The following is a 16,344-nucleotide window of genomic DNA, read 5'->3' as shown; positions in this document are numbered from 1 at the left end:
GCCCGGGAAGAAGCCTGAGTCACTCTGCTGCTCTCCTCCCCTTTCCCTTTCCCTGTCTTTCTACCAACCCAGATTTCTTTGGTGGAACAAAAGTGTACTTTTTTTCTCCAACTGAAAATCCAAAACTACTAATGATGATTGGAAGAGTGAAAAAGACATCATAACAATTTCTAACCTGTCCTGAGTATTATTTACACGTTATAGCAGGATAATGGTCATAAGTATCTCTCTAACCTTTTAAACAACAAAATACATCAGTAGCAGTTATTTAACAGAGATTATCTGAAGTCAGGTTCCAATTACAGAAATTAACTAATGGCAACCAATTACCTTCCCTGGAGCTATTGTTCCCAGCACTATTTCAGGATGTTATATATCAGTTTGTTTAGCACCTACAAATATTTGTCAAAGTAGACACAAATTACACCCTTTGGCATATGGAAAGAATTTCAAAGTTCTTCCCTGTGCCTCCAGCTATTACGTTAGCATTTATTATGCACCTATCACATATTCTCCTCTAAGAGAAGGCCCAGAGTTCAATTTGACCAGACCTATCACAAAAACCAGCTTAGGAATCCTTTTGCCAGAATAATTTTCAAAGTTTAAACTAACATCTGTTTCAATTCTGAATGATCTTCCTTATTTGTTGTTTTTCATATGACTACCATAAAACATTTCCTTTCAATGAAAAAAGTCTTTATTCAGTGTAACACAGAATAGGCTATATTCTCTCAATACTCTCATAGTTCTTAAATAAGAAAGCAAACTCTGCCATTAGAGAAAATCCACTGCCCCCAAATCTACAATACTAGGAAAAGAGAGCAACACAGTTATCTTTAAAACGTATTTAGCAAACAGCATTCACTTTGTCCTTCCACCACTTAGAAGCAGCTACACCATGGCTTGGTTTTATGGGGCATCTCTACAATGCTCCTTAACACATTAAATTCTCGTAGGATGACACTGACACAGCACAAGGCAGGTCATGCAGGGATCGCATACAGAGCACCTCTTAACAACGCTGTCTTTTATATCTGAGACATGTGGGCCATCTTTGTAGAGCCCTGGCCTAACTAGAAAAATCTCCTGTGCATCAAAATTGCAGGATTTAAGGACTTCACCAGTTATTATTTTGCAGGGATATTAAATAGATGCTGCATTCCACTCTCAGGAACAAACCTCATTAAATACCTCAAAAATACTACAGTTTATCCAATAAGCACAGTAATTGCTTTTAATTTACACTATTTCACAATGTTTCTGGTGCTTTTTATGGTCGGTATCAGAGTAAAGAAGTATCAGTGTAACCTTTTAAGACATTTGAGGAAAGCGTGAGAGAAAATATTATTCCTTCTAAATACTGACCAAAGAAATGCATTAGCTTGCAATAATGCATTTTCACTACGTTTTTCATTTGATATTTGAGATATTTAAATGTCTGCTAACACAACAGCTTTCTTCCTCAGAATACACTTGGTTTTCCATTTATTACTAATTAAAACTTGAAAACCTTCTGCATCACCCTGGGGCATGACAAATGTCTTCCTGTGAGACAGATCCTATCAATGAACCCCAAAGTTACAGTGTCCTACTAGGGAGGAACTGACAGACAGAAAGCAGAGCAACTAAAAAGTCTGGCACAAGCATCCTCACTAAATGATCACACAGTAAACATCTTTAAATAAACATGAAGCTTATCATAATTTATTTTTTGAATCACATACTGAAGCCTATTTGAAATGCTGGTTCCACTACCAGGTTTTAGAAAGGAGAGCAGAGTTCTGCTGTGCCTGCCAATGTTGGGATTTTTACTACACGGACCTAAGGCAAGGTTAAGTGAGCCAAGCACGTTATTTTTTCTGGAAAGAATTCAACAGACTCTTCCAAAAAAGGCAACCACCACTGTTTCAACACCTGCCTTGAACATTAACTACTTACTCTTCAGAACAAACCCAAAGCAGCTCTCTCTAACATACTTAGGATAAGCCAGAGCATTAAAACCAAAGAGTGTTTTCAATATCTGGGAATGTATCAACAATTTTTATCTGAGCGCTCATTACACAGCCGACTGGGTGATTAAGAAACTGCTGCCACATACACTTTTATCTCCTCACTTCATCTCCTTCAGCGGTTACTTTCAGAGGTTGCAGAGTGGAAAAAGTGCCCCAGCTCCATTTCTTCCTGTTGTTGTGAGGACATTAAAAGTGACTGCACCAGAAACATCCTCTGCTGCTGAGTTCACCTACATGCCCTGTCACATTTCTGAGGCTAAATGAGGAAACTTCCAAGCCTGACATGGAAAATCAGTTTGCAAGACCAAAAGATACTAGCTGTGGCCACTAACCACAGCAAGGACTGCAGTTCAAAGGGCTCCTCTACAGCCAGAGGAAACGAGGATCAAGTACAGTATTTTGAAAATTTGCTACCAAAACCTGAGTATTCTATCAAACAAAACATGTTTAAGAACATATTTTGATTACACACACTACCACCCTGCTGACCGTTGGGGGAAATTGGGACTGTAATTTTCTTTGCACTGTACAGAGGCAAGGAAACATATACCCCTCATGTTGGAAAAAAAAAAGCCTTTATATGTCCCTTAAGAAAACTTTCCAGTCTTACAAAAACTGCCCTTGCAAGGCTGCCATGGTAGTTCAAGACATGAGCTACCTGGCAGAAGTGCCAAATGGCGTAAGTTAGTATTTCCCCAAAGGAACAACTCTCAGAACCAGCCCCGAGTCGTCTCAAATATACACATTGGTGAGCATGAACACTGCACACGCTCAAAATAGCATCTTCTGTTTCTTATTTTACCTATTTCCTTCTCTCCTTTCAAATGTTTATTGCCTTTTTTTTTCTTTGAACCTGATCCAGGGGGGATATTTACTTTGTTTGCTTTATGACATTTTAAGTATTTAATGTAGTTATAATTCAGAACTCCCAAGTAGGAAGCAAGTTCATAATTTAGCCTTGAGAGAGAGAGGTAGGCACCTTTGGGAGATGACTCGGAATACAAAGTTAAGTGTCCACGGCTACACAGCATGAACCAATCCCTCCCCTCACAGCAACAGCTATACCACTACCCACCAAGGCCCCTCCAGCACAAGCAACCAAAGCAGCCACGCATAAAGCCAAGACTGAGGCAAATACCCTAGCAGAAAAGAGCAGCATCCTTCATATCTTTATCTGAGCTATACAGTATCAGACCTGTGGCAGAACATGTAGGAGAGGAGTAAATCTGCTCAGAATAAAATTAAAAAACTTGAATCAACTTTCAGAGCAGCCCACATGGGGCTCAGACTCAGCTGGTGATGTACTTTGATGTCCTTTGGTCCCCTTGCAGAGGAAAAGTAAAGCCATGGATGGAGAAATATCAGGTATTCGGAAACTCAAAAATATATCCTTCGTTGCTCATAAATCCACATACAACATAGAGTAATCACCAAGAGAACAATTCTCTTTGGTAAGTGACTAAGAAACATGCTGCTTTTGAAATGACATGCACCATTTGTGAATCACCTATCAGCTTTGCATAGTCCTTACCAGCGACAGAGGTGTGAAACTTTCAGGCAGTAGTAAAACTTTTCATTTTCAGTTTAGTGTTCTCAAGACCACTTACAGTCATCACAAAATTCCACTTCCAGTTTTCACATTTTTGAAAACAAACACGTAAAAGAAGCAGCATTATCTTAATCACATTTTAGATTTTAATTCTACTTCCAAGGAGATGCTCAGTTTCCCAGCCACCAAAGATCTTGATAGGAAAGTCTTGAGCAGCCTTAATTCTTGGGATGAAAGCAGAACCTCATGGGATCAGACTCTTGAACATCTTTATGTATCTAGAAAGAAGATCCTGGGATTTTCCATCAAAGTTGAAACTGTGTCAAAGCAACTGCAACTTTCAAAACCCCCATGGAACAGTTACCAGAATGATAAAAAGGAAACAAACAAAAAAAATCTGTGTAAAGGAGAAATCTGTTCCTAAAGTTTAGGGCTCAGCAGGGGTTTATTAATTGCACACAGGTAATTGTCCATTCATCTAACATTAATCTAACAACATCTTAATAGACTCAACATAACACTCATTTGATCTGAACAAAATAAGGTAGCAGAAGCTTTTCCAGGGATTCTGTTTCAAGTTAGATTCAATTTAGTGGAAGAGGAGGAGAGAATTAAAGCATATCTATGCAACTGCAGCTATAGTTTCCACTGGAATTGATGACTTAGTAACACAACCTGTTGTGATTTATTATCTCCACGTCACTGACACCAATAGTCTGCCAAAATCCACTGCCTGCTTCTGTAAACTTCCACTAGCTAAACCCGCTGTTTACTGAAGCAAGCAAAGAAGGGAAGGAGCCATGAGCATACAGAAGGGAAAAGACCATCGCAGACACTTGTTGCAGGTCCTTCAGCCTCCTGCAAGATGGGTCTGGGAACACAGTCCAACCACTAAATGACAGAATGTTGCTTCTTTCCTTAGTCTTGCAGCCTGGTTTAACTGAAAGCCCAAGTCTGCCTAACTATCAGCCTCCTTTGCTCTGAAAGTGATGGGTCTGGGCTCTTAGAGGGACTGTGAGGAGGAGGAGCACTCAGGGTCAGTCAGCGGCAGCAACGAGAAAGACCAGCATCAGATCCAAGAGGCAGCAGCACCCAGACCTAGCCCATCCACACTCTCAACACAGTTTTGGTTGTCACAGTGACCCATGAAGACAGCTCGCTCTTGAAGCTGAAAGAAACACCAAGCAATAAAGCCTGCATTTTGAAAGATGGGTTAAATCACCTGGGACAGTTCATACTAGATCTTCTCCTATGTGATACTCTTAGCAAACCAGGCTCCAAAAAAGCGCAGGACTTGAACATCCCGTGAAAGGAGAAACTAAGGCACGTTGATCCACCTTGCTTCCTCTGAAATTTAGTGGCAAGTTGGTATTTTTGAAATATTTCTGCCCAAACCAAAGTGCTTACAGTAAAAGCAGAGGACACCTATATATCATAAAATTTCCCTATTTTGAGACATCACACTACCACATATAGACATTTTTTACTATACACTGCATATTTGCTTCACGTACTGTATCTTGCTTCCTAAGCCAAAAATAGCACTTCTCTTCTGTAACGCCTTCATGAAGCAAGCGTTGAATGAAAAAAACCCCCTAGATATTTAAAGATGCCTTACTAGGGTTATTGTACTCAAACTCCTTTTACTGAATGTGGACAATGCATCATTTTCAAACATGTATTTACCACCCTGTCATTTTCTGCCATGTGTACTTCTGACAAAATCCTTCCACTCTATTGCCAAGAACGTAAGAACAACCACCTTACCATACGTAGCCTGAGGTCTCCCTGATATTTCTGGGACTAAACCAGTTATATAGACTTTAGAAAAGCAGGATTTTGCAGGGGGTTGAATCAGGCCACGAGACAAAGTCTCCAGGGAAATCTGCTATTGTGAAAAGCATAATGAGAGTTACTGTTTACTAAACACTGCTTTTAATTAGACACTTAATGTTATTTTCACATTCTTTCAAAAGGCAAGGAAATGGTGTGGGGAGGGGAAGGAGGAATACGAACTCTGCCAAGCGGAAAAGGGCAACTACAGGATTATTTCCAGCTCCTGAGTAGAAGAACGATGAAGATTTAGAAAAAAACAAACCCAGGATTCTATAGAAATGTAAACGTCCTTTTAAATTCCTCTTCACACTGTTACGCAACACTGAAAATCTACTGCTTTTACTTTGAAAGGTCACTACTTATACCAAATTTATCACTAGTCATGCATTTCCTATCCTTTCTCACTCTTCTCCTAGCAGAGCACTCTGTTCACATCTGGGTCTGTTTAACCAATGATTGGAAATTTAGCCTCCTGATTTCCCGTTAAATACTAGGCACAGGAAAACAAATAGCACTTGTTTTTCAGTGAGTTTTGTCAGTCATCCAAAATCTAGTGCAAACCATAGAACAGCCTGTGGTTTGGTGGCAGAGACCCAAAATATGTGAACCATATTTTCATGAAGTGAAAGGAATAAACCAGCTATTGGCTGAAGTAATAAGAACATGGCTTTTTTTCTTCTTAGAAATACAGAAATGACTAATAATTAAACTCTTCATTCTATCACTTATTCTTTAAAGCTTTTTTTTTCTTTTCAAATATCAAGCCAAGAGCATGTGATCTGGTTTTGTATTTATCATTACTGCTGTTGCTTCCTCCATTTTACCAACTTAACACACACATTCAGTCCTATTAAAGGGGTTCTTGTGAGTAAGGTTATTTGCTTGCATAAGTGCTTTCTCATCCATAACTCTTACTCATTCAATCACCTGAATAACTCACTCAGAGAAAGAGCTGAAGCATCACATCCTAAATCAAATATTATGTAAAATCTCATATGTAGATATTGAAGAGGGTTTTGGATCTATTCTAACAATGATTTCTGCCAGGAAATCACAAAGGATTGGGTCCCTTCTTTCATTGGTTTAATTCGCACTACTTTCACTTGCCCAGTAAAGACATTCCTAGGCTATAAAAGCAATTGAGAAAGCTACCAAATCTAAAGAAAAAAAATCACTTGCTGAGTAGCACCTATAAAATCCTCTTTCTGGGTAGTTTCATAAAACTCCTGTTTTTCTGCCAAGACATGTTTGCAATAAACTGCTTTTAGGGAAGGAGAGAAATAATGACTTGATGGAAAGGGAGGAAATTATTTTGTCATATGAAAACTTAAAAGTGGAGTGGTGGGAGAGGTCTGGTAAGGTTTTTCTGCAAGACTGACCTGCAACAATATCACAGGTAAAAGCATTTTCTACAGGTGTTGCCTAGTTTATGTAAAATTACAATCTGTCATAATCTAACCAGCCTAATCACCAGTGAAGATGTCCTTCAACTTCCTCTCCCACTCCCCCTTTAGGATACAATTTTGGCATTTCAGTTAAAAAAAAAAAAATTTAGCACAGATGCTAAATATTCCCCTTGCTGAATTGAGCAGACCTTCCCACCTATGCACTGCTCTCTGAGTGGTGAGGGGGCTGATGGTCCAGCCCAGGAACACTTGAACAGAAAATGCCCATTCCCAAACTGTTGTATTTTTGTGACATATAAAAATATCCAATCAGACTAATATGACTAGATACACCAGTAATCAAAGTGGTGATTTTCAATTACTTAGGTCAGGCAGAGTTCATGCACTAACCCATTTCAGGTATTTTCAGACTGAAATGCCATGGTACTTAGGTATATTTATTTTTAACACAATGAGAATAAACTCAAGACTTACTTTACTAAAATCACAATAATTTTCCCAGCACCACCTACTTAACCCATCAAGATATATATAACTCATGCAGAGTCTGAAAATAACCCTGTCTATGCCAAATGTATTGTTAACACCACACTGGTAGTCACCATATATTCACTTTTCTCTAACACACACAGAAATTTATATCAGGTTTTTATCAAGATGCCAAAATTTTTTCTTAAGATTATTCACTAGTCTTCTCTCTGGTTTATAGATGGGAAAAGATGCCCCAAGAAGCAAAATGACAACACAATAAGGCAATAGCCCAGTAAAGAACAACTCCCTTGAGCACCTGTGCCCCATCTCAGATGGCTTCCTCCAAAGTACTGTTGCTCCGTAAGCATCACTGTGCTTCCATTCACTGCCACAGGTTTGGGAAATAGTCTTCAAAACATGACATTAAAAAAAGCCTGATGTTAACAGAACACCACCTTTGGTTTGGTTGGGGCATGCTACTTAAGTTTAATGATAATTTATTCCGGTGTGAGGTTTAGCCACCAGTAGACATTTTGTGAAAGTGAAATTGTGAGCTGCCTCCATGAAGATAAAGCGTGTGACAAGCCACTGTGCTGAGTACAGCTATGTGCATCACATGATAAAAATAAGTGCAAAACCACATGTATACACCAAATTTACATTTTTATACTTAAAAATGTTTATCAAGAAGGTACTTTGTGCTTCCCTCTATACTATAACCATACACCCAACAGCTGGATTTTCTCCCCTATTCATTTTAAACTTCTGCCTAATGGAGGACCAGGCCCAAGGCAAGAATCCAAGCTTGAACTATATGATAAGAACTTAAACTCCAGCCCAACTCAGTAGTACTGTATTTTCCTGGTCTTTTGGATACGTGTTGACACAAGCTCTAAATCTTTTCATCCTTTCCTTTAAATAAAGCAATCTGGGGGGGCTTAGCTTTAGTGGAAACTCAAACAATGAATTCACAGAGCCAAGGTAGCAGGCCATCTTCCTAATGAGGACACTGAGAACACACAGCCCTGACTTTACCCTCTGCTCCAACACAAATATCATTTAAGCTCAGTGTGCCTTGGTTTCTCCCCTGTACAATGGTACTAACAGCACTTTACAGATTCATTATCTAATTCATTATCTGCTCATATCCTGGAGTTATCTTCTTTGTTAGAAATAACCTTGGATCTTCTAATACAATTAATTTGTAATTTTTATTTATTTATTTATTCAAACACATTTCCCTGTAACAGTTTAAGAACTTTATAATGATGCTTTACAGGGAAAAAATAATAGCTAGTAATAAAAAGAAATAAACAGCTAGGACTTCACTAATGGTTACATGATCCTTTAACTACAAACTTTGACCCAGCTCTAGGGTGTTGTCTTTATCAGCAGTAAGTCCCAGAAGTTGCCATTTAAACTTCTTTACACTACTTACCTTTCTAACTAGGGATCAATCAATGAAACAGTGCAATTCATACTTTACATACAGTATATTAATAAAATAGTGACTGAATGTATTGTACAAAAAGTCAGAAGGAAAAGCTGGAAAGTCAATGATTATCCTGCCCGAGGCTTCCATAGAGACAGACACAATAGTTATGACACTCCTATGGTATGTGTGACACAGATTTCTGTTTTGAGCATAGAATTCATGGACATTAAAAAAGTTTTTTAAATTTGAAATCTTTTATGATTCAAAATACTCTGTTTTCTGGCTTGGCTATACATTTAAGGAGAATGAATAAGACAGAGCTGCAGAAGTACACGGATAAATCAAGTATTTTCAAACGAGGGCCAAGGAAGCAAGCTCTGCACTCAGCTCCCTTGGAGCTGCGATTTACACTCCTAGGCTCAATTCTCTAACACCTACTGAAGGCTCTGGCAAGGAGGCAGGGAGCCTCTCCACTACTAGAGTAGAAGCAGTATGTCCATCTACCCCGTGACTCACCTGAAACAAGAACTCTTGATTCTGCCAAGGGACAGGCTCCTCTAGGTCAGAGGCAGTCCCAGGGATTGCAACCTGGCATGGCCCAACGCAGGCAAGCAGCTCTGCTGCAAAACTAGAGCCCGTTGATTTCTTTTCAGCATATTGCACTTGCCCACAGGTGCTGCTAGGACTTACTCAGGATTTCCTACGTTTTCTGTGCTGCACGATTCTGCGCTCTTTTGTCAGAAAGCTTTTGCAAAAACAATGCATTTGTCCTTGTGAGCCAAGTGGAACTGTGGAAAAGCAATGGATGATCACCACAGTTTAAGCTGTTCAGCTTGTAACCTCATGGCCTATCATCCCAAGCCGCACTAGCTACTGAGAAACTGGTACATGAAAAGCGGGAAGGCTGATGAGCCCCTGATAAGAGACTGAAGTTAGCTTATGTTTGCAGCAAAAATACTGCCTTAGAGAGAGAACACAGAGAATGAAGTTCTGGAGTGAAAGAGACTGCAGGGACTAAACCGGGAGAGGCAATGGTGGATCGGTACCCTGGTGTTTTCTGCTCTGCAATCTCATTCTTCAAGCTCTTTACAGAAAAGAAAAATAGAAACCTTAATATGGTGGAAGATTACATAAATTATATGGCACTTGAAGAGATCCAAAATTGTTATGGAGAGCTATTCAGATGTTTAAACGTGATTGGGGATGGGTCAACACTGAGAGCTAGTCCACTCCTTGCAATGGAAAGGCGAGCTCTCGCATCTGCACAGCTTACGGGGAGCAGTGCTATCCCAGCGCCACAGGCACGTGCTGGGACGACGGCGCGAGGCACCACAACTTTCAGCCCTTACTGTGACCAGCAGAGCCCAGTGGACCTCTTCCTGGTGGACCAGGAAGAGTCCACCCCTTCCTGCAGCATCAGTGGCCAGGTTTACCGTGGCACTTCCTGAGGTCAGACAACTTCTTGTTTGGCACAAATCATGAGTGCTGCTGCTGCTCACATTTTCAAGCCTGTTTTTGTAACCAGGAGAGCTTGAAACTGTTTTCTGAAGAAAATACTTAGCTAATCGTACAGTTTTGGCAGCCGAGGCCTTAGGCACATTCCTATTGTTCCTATGCCTTAATGCAGCCGGCTGAAGCCAAACCAAGCAAGCCCAGAATGATCGCAGTCTGAACACCAGCGCAGTCTGCTGAGCGGAAATGGATGGCTCTCAGCAGAGCACCTCTCTGCTCCCAGAGGCAAGGCAAGGGGAGAGGGAAAAGCCTGGAGGAGGAGGAGGAAGAGAAGGGAAGAGATAGCTGAACACAAACTTGCTGATATGGAATGGGAGTGATGATGTAGTAATTGTAGGAGGAGATCAAAACTAAACTGAAAGCAGGTCCAAGACTCGATTAACTGATGAAAGGTGCTGTTTCTTTTGGCCAGGAGAGGAGTGAGGAACCTCATCATACTGTTGTTCATCATCTTGTTCCTCAGTCATTTTCTGAGCAGACCTGAACTGTACTGGTTGCAGTAAGGACATATACCAGGAATGGTCAACAAGAAGATAACAGTTAAGAGTCTCTAACACAGTAATGTGAAAACGTGAGATTGTGAATACCTTAGAATACAAACAAGCCCATGTTCTTTGCACCAGTCAGTAACACATTGCGCTGGAAACAGGATGGAGTTCCTCAAAGTTCAAAATATCAAGGGCACTCCTACTCTTGTACCCTGATGACAGGAAAAAGAAAAACAACCCTAGAAAACTTTTGGTGTCCAGCAAGTGATGGGACTCGTGGTGCACTTAATGGTGTCACCACCATATCGGGTCAACTGAGAGAGCAGTGTCCCTTCCCAGTGTGCTAACGCTGCAGCACTGTCCATCTTCCCCTCCTGCTGAGGCACAGTGACACCCATTAAGTTCCCATCTGGTACTGCAGAAGCAGTCCTGCCCTACCACTGTCAGCTGTGCTGGAGGAGCAAAATTAAACCCTATAAGGATACAGCTAAAAATAAACAAGTTTAGTTCTGCCATTAGAGTTGAATATAGTAAAAGCTGCAACTTTAATAAAGACGACTCATGATTAGACATGATGTCACGCATTAAAAATTTAATCCAAACAACTTGTCTGTTTCACTACAAATAGCAAACTTGAATGTCCTGGCAAACTGTAAGGACATGATTTACAAATACTAGGTAATATTTGGATCCTACATTATAAGCAGTGCTCCAGTCTTTCTGAGAAATAAAAATTACTTCATTCTGGGCTTAGCTCAGTCATTTCAATAGGCCAAGCTTCATTAGAGACATAAACCGTAATTGTACATATTGAGCTCAATAGATACAAATTTTTGTTTTGATCACAGACCACACAACTAGCATCCACCCATAGTATTTCCCATTGCTTTGAGGTTTTTTTGCATTGTGGTACTATTAAACTTCTAATCAGGACTGGCAATCTGTTATACCCTCACAGCTTTTTGAACTGGAATGACTGCTAGTGTTAGTAACTACACGTTATGCAGATTCTGAAAAAGCAATTTTGGTTTCTTTTCCTTGAATTCACATAACCAGTAATTGGGTACTTTTTCCAAACTGCTTTGCCCTGCCACCTAACTGTTCCCCAGAGCCCTACACTGAAACTTGACCTCCTGTTAACTTGTTTTTTTTAATATATGTTTAAAAACTTTCCAAATGAATGCCGTTAACTCTATGTCTTGTGCGACAAGTAGCTATGATATAGAGCAGGCCAGAGGACTGTGTATACTTACAAAGAAAACTCTTTGGATTCCAGGTGCCAGTCTTTCTGTTTTTAGCTTCCAGACCAGAGGCAAAGGAGAGTTGAGAAGAAACACCAGAGGCTTCTGGTGAATATGCACTGATGAAATTGGATTCAAATGTAACGTGACCTACAGAAAAACACAGACATACATGAATACTTCCTTATAAGTTTCAAAACAAAAGTGGAATTTGAAACAATGAATCAAAGGTCATTTTTATATATATTATGGCTTCCAGCTTTCAGACCTCTTGACCCAAGATTATAGACTAATCTACTTCCAAAAAAATCAGTCAACAGAGCACAGATAATATAAAGAATGAAATAGTTAACATTTGTGCTCTATGCTTGCAAAGCACTGCTGAAGTGTTTAAGAAAGCCTTGGCAAACACTGATGAAAAATAGCTTATGCAAAAGGTCAAACCACTAAGCTGAGAGTTGGAGAACAAGGAGATAAAAAGAATTGCAAAGCAAACCCCGATTTCTGGTTTCTAGATGGTAACCTACAAAGCTGGCTTAGAGTACAAACCTCATCTGCTGATGCTATTAGGGCATAAATCTAACCTGCAAAACAAATACAACTACACAAACAAAAACCAGAAGGAACAAACCAGAAACACAAGCGAGCACTACACCAGTTTATGGAAGGAATTCCAACAGAAATTTTAACACACACTAGGGAAAGAAAATGCCTCTCTTCAGGGACTAAAAGGATACATGGGGAAAATGATCCCAGGAAAGTGAGGCAACCTGTTAGAGGTGATTTTTAAGCAACCAGTTTGTGGTCGCTGGAAGCCCCTCCTGCCCAGCAACTCGTATCCCAGTGCTGCCCTTCTAGAAAGGGACCGATGGGGGGCAAAACTCTAACCGAACGCATGACAGAGAACAGCCCATCAGTTTCTAGCATATAACAACTTGTAATCGAAATCACAGTGGTTTTGCACTATCTAAATAAGCTTTTTAAGCAGTCAGCATTTGGCTTGATAGTTCATCCTGCTTTATAGGAAAAAAGCTTTAGTGTGCAATCAAGAGATGATATATGACACAGACTAAGCAGGCAAGCTGACGTCTCAAAGCAGTGGGTGGCAGGTGGGTTCCCTGGCAGAGAATCACAGCTCTTCCCAGAAAAGGTGTAGAGGGAGCAAACATGAACACAGCCACTAATGTGAGTGGTGGCACACAGAAACGAGCATACAGGTAATTCAGAATGAATTTTGTCTCCTGCTAGAGAATTTGAAAGGCAATCTGAGACATGGAAGCCACTACATACGGTTTATTGCATTATTCTTACATAGTGGTAAGCATCAGTTAGTTTACCATTAAAGTAAATGCAGATTCATCTGGCAAACTAACTAGATGAAAGCTAGAGACCAAACTCAATATTAGGTACCCATTACTGTTGAAAATCTTTCCAAAAGAAAAAGTTAGCTTGATTTTTTAAAAATTTTTTTTTCTTTTTTTCCCCACTCAAAGTGAAAAGTTCACCATCACTGCAAAGTGAAAGTCAGACCCAGGTCTCGGTCTGACTGGCACCTGGAGGACAGCAGAGACACCTTTTTCTGCTACGTAAGAGATGAGGAAAAGCTGGCAAACAACCGGCTGTGTTACTTACCACGCCAATCAGTAAGCAGAGGATTACATGTAGAATCTACTAGATTCTTAAAACCCACTGAATGAACATGTCTCCAGTCCCCACAGTGAAAAGATGTCAAACCCCATAAGCACACCTCTGGGGGCACTGAGGACACCCATATCTTCATCTTTGTTATGCTTGATTAAAACTTGATGGAAAACCAATATTAAAAGAATAATTCCGTAGTTGTACTAAAACCAAACTGCTTTAAAGAACGAGCACCTCTTCTCTTCAGCAGCCGGGGCAGGGCTAGCTCTGCCTGCAGGAAGGCTGGCCCAAAGGCAGCAGGAGGCCTAGTTGTATTTATGCATTTCCAAAAGAAAACATTAAGTAGCACAGATGACCACGTCTTCCAGGGACCGCATTTCTCTCCATTTTCTGCCTCAAAGGAATAAGATACCTCCTTTTAGGAAACTGCAGGGTGTTAGCGCTCTGAATGCTAACAGGATGACAGAGACTTCAAATGCTAAACAGTCATGATCTTAGCTATAAAAACTGCTTTACAGTATCAGGCTATAGAGCCAAAATAATTGTTAGCTGAAAATAAGAGAGAAGATAAAATTATTTGTTTTACAAGGCTCCCACTTTGTTGTTCTGTCTAGAAATGGAGAGGCAAAAGTGGAAAGAAAAAGGTGTTTAGAACGGCTATTAAATTCATGGCTATTAAAAAGCTTTCAGTAATTCTTGTGGTTTTTCAGCTGTAATCACAGCTAATTAGTAATAAGCTATTTAAACTATTAAATATAATTACCTTGTTCTGGGGTTATGTTTTCTTACAAAGCAATAAAAATACTGTAATCTAAGTTTACCAAAGTAGCCCAGTTGTAGTTGTATCTTTCACAGTCCTGATCTGGCAAGTATGAGTTCAAATTTTATTCTGATATTTTTTCAGCTCCAAATGGCATAAAGTGCATTCAATTTTAAACTCTCTAAACTTCAAAGTGTCAAAGAGAAAAATCTACTACACTAAATGGAGTAAATATTAAACATGTCCACTCTTATCATATGCATCCATAGCCACATTTTCACACCCAATGATAACTGGTTTCTTCTGATCCCGAAGGAAGTAAAGACTAATGTAAATATTGATGAAATGAGCTATAATATAGGTTTATGTACTTAAATAACCAAGAATAGAAAACCAGCAACAATCCTCTCACACTGGCCCACAGGGGCACTCAGCTTGGGTTTGTACCCTGGTTGTGTTTCTATTAGAATGTCAAGTCAATGCAAAGAAGAGGCTCCTATTAGTAATTTTAAAAACTTTTGCCATTTAAACCCTCTCTATTTATTAAAACCAGAAAGTATACAAGAAATACAACACACACTGAAAACTTCATTTCAGAAATAGCTAGGCCAAGTCCTTTGGGTAATAAGGAAATGGAGAAGTATCTCTGTTTCAACTGATCTCAGACAAGTTTATTCAAAGCCAACATCTATCAGACAAGACAGATGTTTTAGACTTCATGAATATTTCTGCCTGTTGGTTTGGTTGCATGAGAGAGCATACAGAGCAATCATACTACCTTAGTGACAAAATCAGAGACTCTTTGTAACTGGATCTACTATCAGATTTTGTAGTGGCTATTCCTTTAGGCTTTGGAAATTAAATATGTATATAATATACACACATACGATTATTTCCATACATGTATGGAAATAATCAAAGTTTGAGCCGTATTCAGAAGTGGTGATATATCTATCCATGCCTTTGGCTGGAATTGCAGGATAAGTTATATCACATAATGGAACTTTCCTACATTTGTGCCTGAAAAGTGCAGACTGATCCTTAAGAAAAGCTACAGGACTTTAACACAAAATCAATCCATTTTTCATAACTAAATTAAGTGTTCCTGTGAAAATTTTCAGAATAAAAGTAGTTTTGCAATACCGCACTCCTCAGTTTGCTCATGAGTAAGACAGCAACAAAACACGTAATGTGGAATTCATATTCCTAGTCCTAAACTTGAGAAAGAATATAGTTAACATGAGTATGCTTCTGCAGCAGCCTCTGTCACTATATTCCTTGGCATACATATTCCGTCACTATACTTCTTGGCATAACAGAGTCCTCAGCACCAGCTTGGTTTTCCGAGTTTGTTTTTTTTTTAGAAAAAAAAAAAAAAAACACCAACCCACAGAGCCGCTCAACAACTCCTCAGGACCATCTTGGTCATCATATTTTTCATAATTCGTTTTTGCTTCAGAGCTAGCTCTGCTGAGGAGCAGCGGGGTAGCCTAGCCTAAATGTGACCGTTCCCACTGAGAAGTCTTACAAAATGAACAGTCTCCTCATAGTGTGACTCATCCCCCCCCTAATATTTATGATTGCCCTCATCATCGTCTGTGCTTGATGATACACAACAGTGGTATCTCTGATGGGACACTTTTTCCTGGTCCTTGGAAAGATTTTCAAGCAAACTGCTGGGGAGTTACTAGCATTAAAGAGCTTTTTGCCAACAACCTAGCTGCCAAGCATATGGATTTTACGTTGCGTAACAGCAGTCGGTGGGCTATCACACAGTATTTTCAGCCCAAGGTAGGCATGGTCAAAACACCTCACCAGCAAGGGTAGAGGTGTTTCTGTGTGGAAGGCAGCGGTTTGAACTGTGGCGTCCAGGTAAGAGCCTGGACTTTGACTACGCAGCAGAGGTACCCAAATGCCTCTTCCACTCCTGCTTTAGAGATTGAAAGGCTTAACAGGACTCTAAGGTGTTACGAGCTTATGACATTGAGATAAG

The 16,344-nt window shown here is 39.8% G+C and overlaps 1 protein-coding gene across 1 annotated transcript in view; it reads right to left on the bottom strand.

Moving 5' to 3' along the window:
- The window catches only part of TGFBR3 (transforming growth factor beta receptor 3), a 125,143-nt gene that overhangs the window by 40,519 nt on the left and 68,280 nt on the right, over positions 1-16,344 (bottom strand). The window contains exon 4 of the mRNA XM_075508386.1: positions 11,963-12,100. Coding sequence (XP_075364501.1) covers positions 11,963-12,100 — 138 coding nt within the window. The remainder of the gene's footprint in view (positions 1-11,962; positions 12,101-16,344) is intronic.

Source organism: Mycteria americana, chromosome 7 (assembly GCF_035582795.1).
Source record: "Mycteria americana isolate JAX WOST 10 ecotype Jacksonville Zoo and Gardens chromosome 7, USCA_MyAme_1.0, whole genome shotgun sequence".
NCBI lineage: Eukaryota > Metazoa > Chordata > Aves > Ciconiiformes > Ciconiidae > Mycteria > Mycteria americana.
Note: the sequence above shows the minus strand (reverse complement) of the source record. Positions and strands in the feature narration are given on the sequence as shown.